Consider the following 19295-nt stretch of genomic DNA (forward strand, 5'->3'; position numbering starts at 1 on the left):
CACTTTGGGCCAGCCAGGGTGTAGATTGGAATTGCTACTTCTAACTGTCTCATCAACCATTATGACCGCACGTCCAAAATATTTGGCCGGAACATTTTTTTTTTCCCCAAGTGTGGTCCACACATCACTAGTAATCCATGATGGACTATCAAAGAGTCCAGTTTGGCATCTAGAAAGGGAAAGAGTAATAACTAAAAATAATTTTGTGGACCTGCATTTAGCAAATTTGAAATGTAATATTATAATTTCATAGGAGTCAAATATGCTCTTAATAATCATCACATTCTTAAAGATTGAACATGTACCACAAAATCTGTGTTGATTGGTGTGTTGAAACAATGTTCAATAACAGTGCCATTCAGCTCAGAGTTTTTTCATGTCATTAGTACTCTTTTTCTGCTCCTAAACCTACATTTTTCATTATTATTGTTGTATCATATTATTCAGTTCACCAAAATAGATCAGTGATTTTGAATATGATTCAATGAAGGCAGAAAAAAAATAGTAATAAAGATAATACCATAAATACCACTTCAGATTAATATTACCTATATGTAAATTTTGGTGAACCAGATTCCAATATAAATATTGGGGTGAATTTGTATATGCTGGGACTAATATGATGATTTTGCACAAGCAGTTGAAAAAAAAATTGAATATCAAGTACGATGACTCTTTAAAAATAAAACTTTATGACCTGGTGATCTGTTTGCCTGCAATTCCCCAGTAGGTTTTCTGTGAAATGTTGTCAGTGACATGAAGCTGTCAGAATTTCAGCATCATTTGCAAACATAGCCCTGTGAACTTTCAGTAAACTCACAATTAAGTTTTTTTCTGAATACTCTCAAAAATAGTACCATATGAAATAATCCAATTTTGTTACTGAAGGTAGTGAAAGTTCAAAACTTTTAAAGCATCTAAGGTTATACATCTTAAAATAAAAACAGACACAAATTAACCCTCGGATAGAAGTTTTGAAAAGAAGCCACAAAGTTTATTACAAATATTATACACGAGCTTTTATCAAATTTCAAGAATAAGTTATCCATACTTCCTAATAATATCAATTATCATGGGGCAGCTCAGTTTCCAAAAGTTTGACTCTTTTCCAGCACTTGATGTTTCTTATTCCTTAAGGGAAAAATCCATAGTTTGGACAGCATTTTAAAGATACATTCAAATCCTGCAACGGAATATAAAGAAATCCTTTTCAGAGCCAGTGCAATCGGAGAGAGTTAGAAATATATTTACCTCTTTTCTCCCATGGTGAAACATTTAGCCCTCCCAATTTTAGGTGTGAAATGGTTGTCAATCCAACATGATGGAGTGCTGAAAGCAGTCCTCAGTGAAAAATCTCTCCATAATGTCAGCTCTGTTTTCAGTCCTGATGCACAGAACCAGGCAGAGGCAAGACAGTATAGCAGTTAAAACCATAGACACTGGAGTTACAGTGCTTGGGTTTGAAGTTATTTAACTCTTTCCTCATCTGTAAAATAGGGATAATAACAGTACCTATCATACAAGTTGTGAATATGCAATGAGTTAATATATGTAAAGCACCTAGAAAATGCCTGACACATATGATAAGCTATAGCTTATCTGTAAAAACCTACAGATTCTTGTTGGCATTCCCAGTGACCTGTAATTTGGGAAGACTTTTTCCCCTCAGTGGAAATTAAGAATAAGAAAGAAAACTGGATGTGGATCTGACCTCTGGCTTGAGATTCCCAGGATGGAGACAAATTTAGATACAGATTGCAACCAGCACAATGCCTCTCCTGGACATAATTGTTTTTCCTAAATTATGTTTTATTGTTATTATTTAAAACTTAATGTGAATTTTTTAAAACCTAAACCTTATGTTCATATGCTGTCCAGATGCCCCACAAATCAATGTAGGAATGCTGAAAGTTTACAGAACACTGGGCTGGAGCATGACAACAAGGGCCCTGGGGAACTCAAAACCCTACATACAGTGTGTGGAGCTGTTGAAGGACGCAGAGATGGTCCAACTATGAACAGACTTGGAGGCAATGCTAAGAAGTTGTAATATCTTAAAAGGTGTCAAGTATAAGACAGGAGACTTGTTTCATGAGGCCCTGGGAGACAGAGCTGGAACTATTAGGCAGCAGTTAGGGTGAGGAAGCATTCTGGCCTAGTATGAAAATCACTTCTAGCTGTCAGAGCTCTCTGGTAATCAGAAGGGACTGTCTTTTAATCCACCTGTCCCTTAGAGCTGAACACAGAGATTTTACCACCCAGGCTTTTGTAAAAGGAGTTGAAATTTGAATTTGGAGCCTGTTCCCTCATAGTCTAACTGAGTGTATAGACTCTCCAGGGAGAAAAGACTCCTAGACTGGCCTCAACATCAGGAGACGTGAGTTCTGCTCTGTCACTTTCTCTGGGATCTTGGACTGTGAGAATCAACTCCTCAAATGATTCATGTAAAATCCCCATGGCGTCAGCCTTCCCGGGGCTGGGGGCACTATGCTGGCACTCTTGCTCATGATGGTGGCGGAAGTGGTGGTCCTTTGCTGCTGGGGACTTTATGAATCTCTATCCCCACCCCCCATTGCTGGCTTCTCTAGAAGGGCCAACAGTGTCCCTCTCTGTGTTCTTAACAGTCTATCTTTTTTTTTTTTAACTTTCAGGTCGTTGTGCTCGCTGTGGGGAAAACGTAGTTGGGGAAGGGACAGGATGCACTGCCATGGATCAAGTCTTCCATGTGGATTGTTTTACTTGCATTGTCTGCAACAACAAGCTCCGGGGGCAGCCCTTCTACGCCGTGGAGAAGAAAGCCTACTGTGAGCCCTGCTACATCGTGAGTTCAGACTTGATCCTCAGTATATTGCAAAGGTGTCTTCTTTGGCAAATCACTCCAGATAAAATGTCACCATCAGATCTTTTATTTCTCCTCAGGCTTCAATGTGTATGTGTGAGTGTGGGTGTGGGTGTGAATTGGTTGGCCTTAATTGTTTCCATGTGTCCCCTGTTCGTATGAGGTCAGAAAGGCGTGTTGGGATGGTGCTGCTCGTCAGTGTTCTGCTGGGAAGGTGATCACCTTGTGCCTGCCGGGCATACATGTACAAGCTAGCACATTCCGCCTGAAGCAACAGACGGTTTCCCAAGTAGCACAGTCACACCTCTTGTCATTAGGTTTTACCCTGCATTTTCATGAAAACATGCTAGTATTTGTGGGTAAATGTTGCAGGGCCTCTGGACTTGTCAATATTCTTTCAAACTCCTGGGCCTTTGAATCACCTCTTTTCTACCCAAAAGGTTTCTTAACTACCTTACCCAGCAAATTTTCAGTAATGCAAACAGATAAACACTTTATTATAGAGCACCTTGAGAGGAAGTGAATTGTATTGATGACTGAGCTAATAATTCTTTTCTTTCTTTCTTTCTTTCTTTTTTTTTTTGTTCTGTTCTTTTTTTTTAACACAGTATCTATATTTTAATAACATATCTGGGTTAAAGTACCCATAGTCACACTAACTTAGTTTTTTGCCCAGCTATTTAAATCTACACATTTAACTGTCTTCCGAAAGAGAGATTGGATGAGTGAACATAAACTTTTCTTTGAATTTAAAGTAAATTTATTTGCTATCCTTCTGCATGATTTTAATATGTTTAACACTCATTAATAGAAAACAGCAGTGCTTTTCTGAAAACCCACAGGAGAGGCATAGTTTGGCCTCAGTACACAGGCATTTCAACATAAAAGAAGCCTTGAGTTCAGGTTGAATTTATTTCACTTTCCTCCCAAAAGCAGCTAAAACACACATAGCATCATTATAGTGCTACACAATGTTGGTGCTTGGGAAAAAAAATCTTAAGATCATTTGTCTAACTCTTCTCTTTAGAAGTGAGAATACAGAGATGCAGAGAGGAGCAGAGTGACCTCTTAGATTCTATCATTAGTGTCAGAGCCAGGGCTAAATTCAGTTCTTCACACCCCTTGGCCCATATTCTTCACAGATGCCACACAGTTTTAGTTTGTCCAGAGCATAAACACGAGCACCGTAAATGCCTGTTGATCTGGAAGGAGCAATTGCCTATCAGGGAAAATCTAGTGAACAAAAGCTTACCTCTTTAGGAAATGATAATATTTCAAATATCTGTCTTTGAAATCTTTGGTCAAAACAGAAATTTACAAAATGTCCCGTCTTTGTAAACAGACTGTGTGGACTGTCACCGATAGTGACGGAGACCCCCTCACAAGGAAACCATTCCCTGCAGCTCTGTGGCAGTGACCTCAGCAGAGCCTCTAGAAGTGCCTACAGCTGTTTGTCCTTACACTGACTACAGACTGCTGTATTTTTTGTAGCTCTTGTTCTTCTGTTCACCCTTTTTTGGACTACACTGTGGGTTTTTGCTATTTTAATTATATTCCCATAGCAGCCTTCTTTTGTTTTTTTGTTATTCTTTATAAGCTAGGAATCATATGAAAAATATTGGGAAATAATATAACATGGTATGAAGAACATGGGTTTGGATTTGATTCCGTCACTTAATGCCTTCTCTCCTTGAGGTTATTTGATCTTTCTAAGCCTCAGTTTTCCCATATATATCATGGGGATGATTGCAGGATTTTTCCCAGAGGCTTCTGAGGATGAAATGAGGCAATCGTTGTAAAGCACGCTTGGCTTGCTCAGGGAATGGTAGTAGAATGAATGCTGCTCTGAAATTAATTTGATAAAATTTCTGGCTCATTTAGTATTTCTGAGTGTGAGAATCTTACATGTGCAATGAGATTCACTGGACTTTAGGAAATTGTTTTAGCCTCTCAGACCACCCCTCTGCCATTTTTCAATTCTTTGCTTGCTCTCCTGAGTGTGTAGTAAGACTGAAGAAAAGTCTAACCTGACTGAATCAAGGGGTTCTACAGTGTGTGGCCTCAGGTTTCGCTCTTCGTTCAGGTCCAGGAGCTCGGTGACCCTCCGGGATGTGCGGCCTTTGGCTTTGCTTGCCTGTTTGTGTACTATGCTCATGACGAGGAACACTGTCTGGGAAATATTTAATCACATCCTTGCAAGAGCTGGGTGATGTCAAATAATGGGGACTCTTACCATCCTTTTTGACTTCTCTTCCCCATAAAACCTTTAATCAGGATTTTTCTTTAATGAGATCTATCCATGGTGACTCTAAAATGTAATTTAATTCTTATCAGAATTTAGTCAAGCTTTACTCAAAGACCCATGTTCAATATTGATTTCAGAGTTCAGCACAGCCTTCCAGTTCTTCAAATGGATGCTTTAGTATTTTTATTTCTTCTGGACTTTGATCGGTCCAGTAAGCTGCCATATCAGCAATTTATAAAGGGTTTTCTTTTGGGGTGATTGGGGAAGCTGACAGAACAAAATGAAACAAGTTTGTTTTGAAGTCAGAGTTTGTATTATGGACAGCCTAGGCCTGGGGGCATCTCTCAGAACCAAAGCCTCGGGACAGGAAGCACCCGCCAAGGCAACCAGGTTGGCACTCTGCCCACTGGTGGGAACTGCTGTCCGAAAGACATCCTGTACGAGGCGGAGAAAACCCAGGCCTGGGCCTCAGGTAGCACCCTCGCTGTTGCTTTTTCATTGATAAAATCGTAATATTGAATACAGTGGTTTAGTTCATTGTTTCTGTGTAAGGACTACCCATGTTTGATGCTCTGAGTCTAAGGAAACCAATCTAATATTCAATTTATTCTTGCTTGATCAGTTATTGATCAGTCATTTAAAATCATGCTTAAGTTAAATGTTTCTGTAATTTGGAGGGAAACTATATAATTTACATCCTTATTGTCGCTTCGTGATTATTCATATTTTCCCATGGTCTTTTGAATCCTTAATTCTTGCACGTACAGAGCTGTAATGAAGCAGTTGATTTTGTAAGGCATTGTAATTCTCTTCAATAATTTTTTACGTGCTTTCTTTGGTATTTTCTATTAATTGACTGAATATAAATATGTATATGACTTTCCATTGTTAATAACCTTTATTTTCAGCTTCTTACCTGTTTAGTTTTGCACTGTTTTTACAAACTACTTTCTAACACCATTTGCCCCTGGAAAGGTACTGGGTATTTTCCAGCCTTAATATTATAAATAACTTGCCTATAAATAACTGAGTAAAACCTTTATGGTATTTTATTTTGAATTACTTTCTTAGCATCAATTCTTTGATTTATATTACCAAGTCTACTTTACAGCAATTTGGAGAACTTTTGCTAGATTTCTTTAGAAAGATCTTTCCAGATTACAGAACCATCAGCAATAATGAGACCATATGTTAAATGATAACCCTATCTACTATTGAAGAGGTTTATTTATATTTATTGTGAATAAATTTAATAAGTGTGTTATGTAATAGTTATTTTAATTTGAGTTTATATAATTAGCAAAATCAATGAGATGTTTTTCTACTTTGGTAATTTCTTAAAAGCTTAGTTTTGATTATTCTTATGGATTTTTATCAAATGAACAGATTAAAATGAAGGGCACTAAGTTTCCTTGAGAAATCAAGTGATATAAAAAGAATATACTGATTCTAGTCCTTGCTCATCTGGTGTGACCTTGGGTAAGTAATTTAATTTCTAAGTGCCACTATCCTCATTTATTAAAAGGAGATATTAACTTGTTCCTTGTCTTCAAAGAGAAGGAATGAATGAGTGTGATATTTTGTCATCATGAAATCATTTACTAATATAAAACCTTAATCTTATTAATGTTATCATTGCTTTTTCCCTTGGCATAAGCTGATACAATTTAGAAGTCCTCTAAGTTTGGGGCAATTTCATAGCTGCAGTTGCTATGGAAATACTGAAATAAATAGATGTTATAGAAGGAATATGAGGACATAGAAGAATTTCATGCTTTGCTTAGGAAATTTTTATGTTGGTATGAATATAAAGGGCAGCAACAGTGCCTCCCCCTTCTGTGTCCTTTTGCCCTTAATGAGACAGGTTTGCCTGTAAATATAGATTTACAGAAGAAATCTTGTTCTTAGCATTGCCAGAGAGTTTGGGTCTAGAGACACAGTGAATCAGAGTCTCTGCTCAGGTCTGTTTATGAAATGGCAGCCAAGGATCTTCCTCTAAACCAGGGCTGTCACTCACAGTGGAACGAATCCACCTCCTAACTCTCCAGCAGTGGAAGCTGGTACAGACATTTTTATTAGAGTTAAAATCCAAGTGATTAAAAGGCTTCAGAACACAGGAGGCCAACTCCACAGGAGACTCAGCACTTCAAGATTCCTGAAGTTAACACATTAGTGACCAACGCATTAATGGCCTTTGTCCCTTTATCACTAAATGGCTACAGTTAAATTTTTAAAATTTTTCATCTTACATTAAGAGGTAGGTTTTATACCTGTTCAGGACAGTTGTCATTTTATATGCTCAGTTCCTTCTAATAAAATGTTTTAAAAGCAGTTATGGCCAGTGCTTTATATGAGTGTTGGAAAAGGAACTCAAGAGTTTGGACTAAACCTGAAAAGTCCACATGAGCTACCCTCCTGTCTTAATTGTCCACCTCTGCTCTCTCATCTCTAAGGCCTGTCTCTTTCTTTCTCTCACACCATGCCCACACACATGCACACACATGTGTACACACATGCAGACACACATACTTTCTTTCCTTGGTGTTACATCATCATCCCACAAGCATTCTCCTAGGAAGGAGAAGAATGGTTCAAGAAAGAGGAGCATTTGTACAATATTTCCTGGAGAGATTTAACTATGCTAACTACTAGGAATAGTTATGTCCTCATTTGCACAACCCCTTGCATTTTACAATGCTCCTGAGCATCTATTATTTCTTTTCATCATACCTATTAGAATCTTGTGAAAATAGACAAGGAGGAAATTAGTACTCCCATTTTATAGTGGCTTTGATATTTTCAAAGTAAAAGGTAAAACGAACACTAGGGACTGCTCTTCTAACTTGCATTTCATTGCTGGGTTTATATACCACCCTGAAACTAATTCAACTTCCTAAAAACATGAAGATGCTGACAGCCCCCCGTGATTATTGCTTTCTATTTCCAACATTTTAATTGATAACCATGTAAGTCATGCCTGCCAGTGTTACAGAACCTGACATGCTATACTGGCAAAATACTCATTTTTCTTGAACATTTACATGCACTTTCCCTGAAATGCCTCAGATTTTAAGGCAAAAACCCCTTTTTTATGGTTAAAAATAATCATAATAGCAACTAACATTTGTTTAGTGCTTTAGCTTTTAGCTAGAGCACTTTTCTAACCTTGTGGCACTCTCTAATGATCCTAGAAAATAGATATAATTATCATGACCTTCACTTTTAGTAATAGGAAACTTAATTTTAGGCAAAACCAGCTTGCCCAGTTCCATGGAGCTGAGTATCATATCTAAGACTGGACCCCGCTCTTTGATTCTCAAATCCAGCTCCTTCCACATATCCACCAAGTCGTGGGAAATCTCATTGGTTATTATGAGGTTTCCTTTTACTGGATTATTTTTTCTCTATTACCATTTCTTCATACTGTCAAGTTAAAAAAAAAGTCAACCCAAACTGAATTTTATAGATGTGGCTCTTGCCTTCTTTTTAGACATGTTAGAGTAGTATTGAACTCAGAATATTCTTTCTTCTGCTAATAATTTTTTTAAAAACTCATTTTAAGTATTGTATGCTCACCAGAGAAATATCTGAAAAATACAAAGAAGATATATAACTCTCCCATCTAACTACTGTAAGTTTACATCTTACCACCCACTCCTTTTCTACTTCAGTATACCTGTGTATGGGTATATGTTTTTAGATGTAACCACACATCTATGTATGTGTGTTTTACACACATATATACACAGTGTGTTCATACCAATCATACTAATTGCTAATTTGCTTTTATTACATTATAGGATATCAAATTTTGCCTTCTACAGAAATACTTTTTTTTAAATATTACATGGGTTTCAAACATAATGTTTGTCACCTACATACCCTTTCTGAAAAATTGACCCAGATATAGTCCAGTAGATAAATAAGTTAATCAAAATTCAGTGTGTGGGAAATCCAGAGCAAATAAGTTGGTGGTAAGCAATGAACCAATAAAACTAAGTTAAAAATAAAGGTATGGAAAATGTGTAATAATAAATTCAAACTGAAAGAAAATAATATTAATCTCCTACTACAATGTTAATAGCAGACAACATATAATATAGGACAAAACTAATAAATGGGTCAAAGTACATTATTTTATTGATAAATGTAACAGTTCATAAAGAATAGCACTGAGCCTTGATCATTAAATATCATTCCACTGAAATATATAATACAAAAATATCGATGAAATATGAGATAAAAATGGTAAAACTGTATTTTTTATAGTCTAACACATTTCTTGCAGCCTTTGACAAACCAATTATAGAAGTTGAATAATATGATTACTATGATTGATTTAATCCATACAACCAGAGAGATCATATCTTCTGTTCAAATTTCCATGGAAAATTTAGAAAAACATCATCTCATGGTCTAAAAGGAAAACCTGGACAGTCCCTACTTGACTGGCAGAGTTGCACATAGCAGTACCCTCAGATAAGAAATATATAAAAGGATCAACAAGTACACACACTCTTGGGTTAAAGAATTCTTAGAAAGTAGTGATGATGATAACTGCATGGTGAGAGTGAGATGCAGGCAAAGTTGAATTTCACATGTAGCTATGGTCGTTAATTGTTGGAAGAACCTTTGCCCATATATTAGGCAATCTGAAAAACTAGAAAAGGACAACACAGTCAGTGTAAAGAAAAAGAAAATAGTTAAAATAAAGGCAGTATTGATAAACTGAAAAATTGAATTAAGTCTAGCAGATGACTCTTTGAAAAGAATGAAAGAACAATAAAATAAACATCCAGTAAAAATAATCAAGAAAGAAAAATAGAAACAAAACTTAGGAAAACCAGAAGACATTTGAAAATTATTGCACTTAAAATGTTATATAAAAGAGGTTATTTTCTGTGCAAATCTGATGTACAGGAGAAAACATGAATAACCTCATAAACATGGATGTTTCACTAAAAGGATTTTTCAGATCTTTAAAGAACAAGTGATTCCTGCTCCAGTTCAGCTTTCAGAGCCTAGCAAGAGAAGACAAAATTACCAAATCATTTTACTATGAAGCTAGTTGGATCCTGGTTAAAAATACCTAACCTAGGTTGCCCCCAAAAGAAAACTATGCTGATCTAATTTTTACCAGTGCAGAAATCCTAAATGAAATATTAACAAATTGAATGCCACATTATGAAGCATGCCAGGTTATTCCATGATGCAGTGTTAGGACAATATTAGGAAAATTGTAATAGAATTTATTTTATTGATATAATAACCAAAGTTTAGAAAACTAGTTATCCCCATAGATGCCAAAAGGACATCTAATGACATTTATAACATATTCTTTCTTAAGCACAAAAACAATTGCAATAACATAATACAGGCTCTAAGTAAAAAAGAAGATATGTGTTTAATAGGATAAAATAAACTAATGGTTAGTCTTCTTCCTAAATCCTCATTGGTATGTACAGGATTACTGCTATATTGTTTTTAACATTCTAGCCTTTTGAATGGGAAGCAAAGAGTCTTACGTATATATATTTTTTCAAATATATATAAAACATATATATATAATGTGTATTATGTAACATATATAAATATATATTTTAATATGTAATATTTAAAATATGTAATTTATTATATAATATTTCTAACACATATAAAGATATAAAGCATAATATGGTGAAATTCCATTTACCTATTATCCATTTTAAGAAATAAAACATTAGAAATTCAGCTGAGATCCCTTAGATACTTGCCCCTAATCACATTTCCAAACTACAGAAGTAGCTATGCTAAATATGTTTTTTATCATATCCACCTGCATTTCCTTATATTTTTACTACATATCTCAAAAAGAATATATAGTGTTGTTTGCATATAGTATTTCTTAATTATAAATGAATGACATATCATACCTGTCGTTCTGAGACTTTTTCACTCAAAATTATAAGATTAGGATATATAAATATTTACAGATCATACGATTATCCTACAAAAGCTATAAAAATCCAAAGTATTTGAATTACAAAAGTTTAATAGCCTGATAAAATAAAAATTATAAGTTTAGGTTTAGAAAATCTAACAGGAAAAATTCCTAGTACAGAAGCAACAAAACATACGAAATCTCCAAGTAAAAAAAAAAAAAAAGAATGCTGTGTAATGTTATAGGGATGATAAGTCATGAGCTGAATGATTTGGGGATTGAATTTGCCTTGGAAAGCACCTCTCACTTTTACAGGCATTCATATTATCACCCTTTAATTAAGTAACAGCATTGCTTTCAGTGGAGGAAGAATAGTTACTGCACTTTCTTTTGCTAGTGGTCTTTACTTAGCCCTAAGCCCTTTGCTTATCTTGTTACCGGCTCACCACATGCCCGCAGGCTCCAAGGCAGCGTAGGGTAAGGTTGGTGAGGCAAAGACCTGTAAGTAGACTACCCAGAACAAGAAAAGGGCTAGCTGAACCTTTTCCTACAGTTCCTGTATCAAACTACATGAATGTCTGTTGTTATAGAATTAGAATGTTTTTCTAAGGGCCAGGGGGAGCCTTAGAAGTTCAGTAACATCATTTTATAGCTGAGAAAGCCCAAGAAAGTGGACTGATTTGCTAGAGGTTATATGGTTTATTAGTGGCAGAGGCAGGAATAGAAACCTTGAGCCTTAATGATGCCTTCAAAGAACTGCTTTCCTTGGGACTGACATGAACAGGTTTAACCATATGTGGCTACAGGCTCCAGAGAAAAAGCCCTAGAAAATGTTGGATTCCGAAAATTTTGGTTAGAGAGTGTAGAAATAGGACAGTGTTTGCTTCAGCCCCAACCAAGATGAAGAGTCTCAGATTTCCAGGTTAAATGCCTCTGAAACTTCATACTAGAACCTTCCTACTGCCCTAGTTTGTTTATTTTTAAATCAAACATGAACTCACCACTTGGTGTTTGCCAGACTTTGGATGAATGTCAGCATCAGGCCACTGTAATAATGGTTTAAGATTATTTAAACCTATTTCTTATACACTTCATTAGGCTGAGTGAATTGTTGGCAGTGGTTCAGTAAACTTCCTACTTTAGAGATAAAAGGATGGAAAGAAAATAGGGAAGGAGTCTGTTACTCATTTTCTTTCATATTTATATTATGTCTCTGAAAGAATAAAGGAATGATAATTGGCCAGCTACAGCATGGAGTGTAAGTAGACTTTTCTAAACTGCTCTTTACCCTCAGAAGAGAAAAATACCTATTACCTTACATTTCCATTTAGAAGAAAAAGGACTGGAGCAGAGAGAGAAGGAGTGGAGTGAGAGAGAGTGAGTGTACATGTATGTGTCTCTGTGTGTGTTTGATTATGCTTTGAAGTTTATCTTAAAAACAAACCTGAAAATAAGCTCAGCAGGCCTAGGTAAGATTCTCAATCTTCCACTCAGTGGTCCTAGTGTGAGGCAGCAAATGATTTTACAGAAAGAAGATGGCATTCAAAGTCAGACCTGGTTCACACCCAGCTTGACCAACTACTATTCTACATTGACAGCATTTATTTTATTTTATTTTATTTTATTTTATTTTATTTTATTTTATTTTATTTTGTTTTGTTTTATTATTTATGTTTTATTTATTTATTTATTTTAATTATTTTATTTTATTTTTTTAAGGTGTCATTGATATACACTCTTATGAAGGTTTCACATGAAAAACATTGTGGTTACTACATTCACTCATATTATCAAGTACCCTCCATACCCCATTGAAGTTACTGTCCATCAGTGTAGTAAGATGCCACAGAGTCCCTACTTGTCTTCTCTGCTGCACTGTCTTCACCGTGACCCACCCAAACACCATGTGTACTAATCATTAAGACCCCTAAACCCCCTTCTCCCTCCCTCCCCACTCACCCTCCCTCACCCCTCCCCTTTGGTAACCTCTAGTACCTTTTTGGAGTCTGTGAGTCTGCTGCTGTTTTATTCCTTCAGTTTTGCTTTGTTGTTATACTCGACAAATGAGGGAAATCATTTGGTTCTTGTCTTTCTCTGCCTGACTTATTTCACTGAACATAACACCCTCTGGCTCCATCCATGTTGTTGCAAATGGTTGGATGTGTTTACTTCTTATGGCTGAATAGTATTCCATTGTGCATATGTACCACATCTCCTTTATCCATTCATTTACTGATGGACACTTAGGTTGCTTCCAATATCCTTGCTATTGTAAATAGTGCTGCAGTAAACATACGGGTGCAGATGTTTTTGTGAATCTGAGATCTTGCTTTCTTTGGGTAAATTCCTAGGAGTGGAATTCCTGGGTCAAATGTTATTTCTATTTTTAGTTTTCTGAGGAACCTCCATACTGCTTTCCACAATGGTTGAACTAATTTACCTTCTCACCAGCAGTGTAGGCTTGAAGTTGAGGAGCATAATCCCCTCAGTTTTATTCCTCCTTCTCAGGATTGCTTTGACTATTCGGGGTCTTTTGTGGATCTATATGAATTTTAGAACTATTTGCTCTAGTTCATTGAAGAATGCCGTTGGTATTTTGGTAGGGATTGAATTGAATCTTGCTTTAGGCAGGATGGCCATTTTGACAATATTAATTATTCCTATCCATGAGCACGGGATGTATTTCCATTTATTGGTATCTCCTTTAATTTCTCTCATGAGTGTCTTGTAGTTTTCAGAGTATAGGTCTTTTACCTCCTTGGTTAGGTTTATTCCTAGGTATTTTATTCTTTTTGATGCAATTGTGAATGGAATTGTTTTCTTGATTTCTCTTTGTTCTAAGTCATCATTAGTATATAGGAATGCAACAGATTTCTGTGTATTAATTTTGTATCCTGCAACTTTGCTGAATTCAGTTATTCTAGTAGTTTTGGGGTGGATTCTTTAGGTTTTTTATGTACAATATCATGTCATCTGCAAACAGGGACAGTTTGACTTCTTCCTTCCCAGTATAGATGCCTTTTATTTCTCTGTGCTGTCTAATTGCTGTGGCTAGGACCTCCAGAACTATGTTGAATAAAAGTGGGCAGAGTGGGGCATCCTTGTCTTGTTCCCGATCTTAAAGGAAAAGCTTTCAGCTTTTTGCTGTTAAGTATGATGTTGGCTGTGGATTTCTCATTGATGGCCTTTATTATGTTGAGGTATTTGCCCTCTATACCTATTTTTTTGAGATTTTTTATCATAAACTGATGTTGAATTTTGTCAAAAGAATTTTCAGCGTTATGGAGATGATCATGTGGTTTTTCTCCTTCTTTGTTGATGTGGTAGATGACGTTGATGGATTTTCTAATATTATACCATCCTTGCATCCCTGGAATAAATCCTACTTGCTCATGATGGATGATCTTTTTGATGTACATTTGAATTCTGTTTGCTAATATTTTGTTGAGTATCTTTGCATCTCTGTTCATCAGGGATATTGGTCTGTAATTTTCTTTTTGTGTGGTTTTGGTATTAGAGTAATGATGGCCTCATAGAATGAGTTTGGAAGTATTCCCTCCTCTTCTGCTTTTTGGAAAACTTTAAGGAGGATGGGTATTAGGTCTTTACTAAATGTTTGATAAAATTCAGGGGTGAAGCCATCTGGTCCAGGAGTATTGTTCTTAGGTAGTTTTTTTTTTATTATCAATTCAATTTCCTTACTGGTAATTGGTCTTTTCAGATTTTCTGTTTCTTCCTGGGTCAGCCTTGGGAGGTTATTTTTTTTTTTTCTACAAAGTTGTACATTTCTTCTAGGTTATCCCATTCGTTAGCATATGATTTTTCCTAGAATTATCTAATAGTTCTTGGTATTTCTGTGGTGTCTGTAGTGATTTTTCCTTTCTCATTTCTGATTCTGTTTATGTGTGTAGAATCTTTTTTTCTTGATAAGTCTGGCTAGGGGTTTATCTATGTTGTTCATTTTCTCTAAGAACCAGCTCTTGCTTTCATTGATTCTATTATTTCATTCTTCTCGATTTTATTTTTTTCTGCTCTAATTTTTATTATGCCACTCCTTCTACTGACTTTGGGCCTCATTTGTTCTTCTTTTTCTAGTTTCATTAACTGTGAGTTTAGACAGTTTATATGGGATTATTCTTTCCCAAGGTAAGGCTGTATTGCAGTATACTTTCCTCTCAGCACAGCCTTTGCTGCGTCCCACAGATTTTGTGGTGTTGAGTTATTGTTGTCATTTGTCTCCATATATTACTTGATCTCTGTTTTTATTTGGTCACTGGTCCATTGTTTATTTAGGAGCATGTTTAAGCCTCCATGTGTTTGTGGGCTTTTTTTGTTTTCTTTGCATAATTTATTTCTATTTTCATTCCTTTGTGGTCTGAGAAGCTGGTTGGTACAATTTCAATTCTTCTGAATTTACTGAGGCTCTTTTTATGGCCTAGTGTATGATCTGTTCTTGAAAATGTTCCATGTGCACTTGGAAGAATGTGTATCCTGCTGCTTTTGGGTGGAGTGTTCTGTAGATGTCTGTTTGGTCCATCTGTTCTAATGTGTTGTTCAGTGCCTCTGTCTCCTTACTTATTTTCTATCTGGTTGATCTATCCTTTGGAGTGAGTGATGTGTTGGAGTCTCCTAAAATGAATTCATCGCCTTCTATTTCCTCCTTTAATTCTATTAGTATTTGTTTCACATATGTAGGTGCTCCTGTGTTGGGTGCATAGATATTCATAATAGTTATATCCTCTTGTTGGACTGTCCCCTTTATCATTATGTAATGTCCTTCTTTATCTTTTGTTACTTTCTTTGTTTTGAACTCTGTTTTGTCTGATGCAAATACTGCATCTCTTGCTTCTTTCTCCCTATTAGTTGCATGAAATGTCTTTTTTCATCCCTTGACTTTTAGTCTGTGTATGTCTTTGGGTTTGAAGTGAGTCTCTTGTGGGCATCAAATAGATTCGTATTGTTTTTTTATCCATTCAGTGACTATGTGTCTTTTGATTGGTGCATTCACACCATTTACATATAGGGTGATTATTGATAGGTATGTACTTATTGCCATTGGAAGCTTTAGATTTGTGGTCACTAAAGGATCAAGGGTAACTTCCTTACTCTCCGACAGTCTAATTTAACTCACTTAGTATGCTATTACAAACACAGTCTAAAGATTCTTTTTTTCCCCTCCTTTTTCTCCCTCCTCCATTCTTTATATATTAGGTATCATATTCTGTACTCTTTGTCTATCCTTTGACTGATTTGGGGGATAGTTGATTTGATTTTTCATCTGCTTAGTAATTAATTGGTCTACTTTCTTTACTTTGGTTTTATTTCCTCTGGTGACAGCTATTTAGCTTTAGGAACACTTCCATCTATAGCAGTCCCTCCAAAATACACTGTAGAGATGGTTTATGCAAGGTATATTCCCTCAGCTTTTGCTTATCTGGAAATTGTTTAATCCCTCTTTCAAATTTAAATGATAATCTTGCCAGGTAGAGTATTCTTGGTTTGAGGCCATTCTGCTTCATTGCATTAAATATATCATGCCACTCTCTTCTGGCCTGTCAGGTTTCTATTGGAAAGTCTGATGATAGCCTGATGGGTTTTCCTTTGTTTGTGATCTTTTTTCTCTCTCTGCCTGCTTTTAATAGTCTGTCCTTTTCCTTAATGTTTGCCGTTTTAATTATTATATGTCTTGGTGTTGTCTTCCTTGGGTTCCTTGTGTTGGGAGATCTGCGCACTTCCATGTCCTGAGAAACTATCTCCTTCTCCAGATTGGGGAAGTTTTCAGCAATTACCTCCTCAAAGCCACTTTCTATCCCTTTTTCTCTCTTCTTCTTCTTCTGGTACCCCTATAAAGTGAATATTGTTCCATTTGGATTGGTCACACAATTCCCTCAATATTCTTTCATTCCTAGAGATCCTTTTTTCTCTCTGTGCCTCAACTTCTTTTTATTCCTGTTCTCTAATTTCTGTTTCATTTACTGTCTTCTCTACTTCATCTGATCTGCTTTTAAGTCCCTCCATTGTATATTTCATTTCAGATACTGTATTCTTCATTTGTATATCATTCCTGAAATCCTCCCTGAGTCCTTGAATATTTTTCTGTAGCTCCATGAGCATGTTTATGATGTTTGTTCTGAAATCTCTTTCAGGGAAATTGATAGTTCAATTTTACTTGGCCCTCTTCCTGGTGTTTGTGGGATTTTGGTTTGAACCAGGTTCCTTTGATGTTTCATATTTGTAGGTGGCGCCCTCTAGTGCCCAGAAGCTTTACTCTCTGGAGCTGCTCAGACCCTGGAGCGATCGTGGGGGTCGCAAGCAAGCCATGTTAGTGCCTGTCGGAAGGAAAGAGCTTTTTCCTGCTTCCTGGTTGCTGTTCCTATCTCTACTACAAGGGCCAGTTGGCCGAGCATGCAGGGAGAAGCCTCTATGCTTTGCATTTGTAGCTACTGTAGGCTGCCCTCTGGCTGGCCTTGCACAATGGCGGGGGCAGCTGGTTTGTGAGTTGGTGCCTGCCAGGAGGAAGGCGCATCAGGCTTCCTATTGTGAGCAGCATTTATTTTAGCTTAAAGTTCACAAATAGAATGAAAGTAATTCAGAGAGGCCAACAGGGCTGAACAAAAATCAAAGTGTAGGGGCTGGGAACAGCAAAGAACTCACAGGGCCACACCCCAGGGATATACATACAAAATCTGCAGTTCTAATTTTCTAAAAATCACGACAAGACAATCACTAATCAGCATTTCAGACTCTGGAATGTTACCTGCACGCTGCTTGTTTGAGAGCTTGCCAAGTCTGAGAGGCAGCAGCAAGTCCTGAGAGTCTGGAAGTTTGGTTTTCCCACACTGTGTCAGAGATCACGTGCTTTGGAATAATCCTGAAGTCCTCATTCTAAAAGCAAAGTACTGAACCACTCACCAGAGTTCTGCACAAGGAGCCAGGAAATGTGCATCTTTTACAAAGCTCTTGGGGAGCAGTCTTACCACCCTCAGGTTTGAGATCCATGTGTCTGTACTTCCAGCCCAGCTCATGTAAGAAGTAGTCCCAAAATATTTCACTCTTACCTTCCATCTCTCTCCTACACATTCTTTTTAAAACACTTGTCCAAATAGGATTCTCTTCTTCTGAACATTGATATCTTAGGCTTCTTTGCCTGTGCTACAAGCTGCTGTCTGCCTTATATCTTTCCCCATCTCCTACATTTGAATATCTGTATCAGCCAAACTTAAAAAGCTTTCTTGGAACTTCCCCAAATAGATGTGGCCTTTTGTAAATGGGCAAGGCTTTTGTTTGTCCCTCTGTCATTGGATTTAACCCTCTATGACTGTAGTATAGCCCATAACTGGTAATATAGTCATTTGCATCTTTGACACATTCTCTTACTGATCTGAAAGCTTTAGAGAGCATGCATGTTGGAGTAGGGTGTCACACTTCGTTTATCTTCGTCTTTTCCATAGTTCTTGTCACAATAGGTGAACCTATTCCTGCTTTGATATTTATGGGTGGGGGGCAGGAGGGGGCCCTGATTTCACTCTAAATCCCAGTGTCTCCAGCAAGGGTCTTCAACTCTGTCCTTTTGTATACCTTGGATTTGAGACTCTATATGTGTGCACAAGAAGCAAAGAGGAGAACTTGGCTCTGGGAGCCTATGAACAGTCATTGCTGAAATGTAAATGTAAAAGATTGCAGGGAAAGGTGTGCGAGTGAAGCCAGCTGTCTAGCTTCCAGCCACAGAATTATCATAAGAGCTGTCACACTCAGGGTCAAACACCCAGACCCAACTCAAAGATGAAAACTGCCAGAGAATTTGACTGGAGGTTCTCTGATGTTCTGATGACTTTGAATGGGACATGAGAATTCCTTCCCACAGTCAGGCTTATTTAAAAAAAAAGGAAAAAAAAGTCTTCTTCCTAGATCTCTCTTTTGTTCACCTCCCTGCAGAGTCAGAGGAGTCAGCCGAGGTTGGCATCATCATTATGTGAGACAAGTGCTCTTTTTGAATACTGCACAGTGACATGGGCCTGATACATTGTAGGTCTTCAAAAAAATACTTGTTTACTTTTCTAACTTAAAGCTGATTTAATAATTCAGTCATCTCCTGCATTTACAATATGGGAAAATAGGATCCTAAGAGAGGAGGAAGACATACTGGGGTTTTCACCATTGGATGTGTGCCCTGAGCATTCCTTAAGCAATCTGAAAGTTGCAAACCCACATCTGTAATGAGTTTTTAAGTTACATCAACTATGTTTTGAAACAATAGTAAACATCTTCCACAGAAATTAATTTTACCTTGT

At 36.8% G+C, this 19295-nt stretch overlaps 1 protein-coding gene across 13 annotated transcripts in view; it reads left to right on the forward strand.

The window, feature by feature from the left end:
- The window catches only part of LPP (LIM domain containing preferred translocation partner in lipoma), a 632552-nt gene that overhangs the window by 515943 nt on the left and 97314 nt on the right, over window positions 1–19295 (forward strand). For all 13 annotated transcript variants that reach the window (XR_008997202.1, XM_036875183.2, XM_057501065.1 and 10 more), the window contains one exon: window positions 2652–2821. Coding sequence is in view for 12 of the 13 variants with exons in the window: in XM_036875183.2 (XP_036731078.2) it covers window positions 2652–2821 (170 nt within the window). In the remaining variant the exon portion in view is untranslated. The remainder of the gene's footprint in view (window positions 1–2651; window positions 2822–19295) is intronic.

The sequence above is a fragment of the Manis pentadactyla genome, chromosome 1 (genome assembly GCF_030020395.1).
Source record: "Manis pentadactyla isolate mManPen7 chromosome 1, mManPen7.hap1, whole genome shotgun sequence".
NCBI classification, from domain to species: Eukaryota; Metazoa; Chordata; class Mammalia; order Pholidota; family Manidae; genus Manis; species Manis pentadactyla.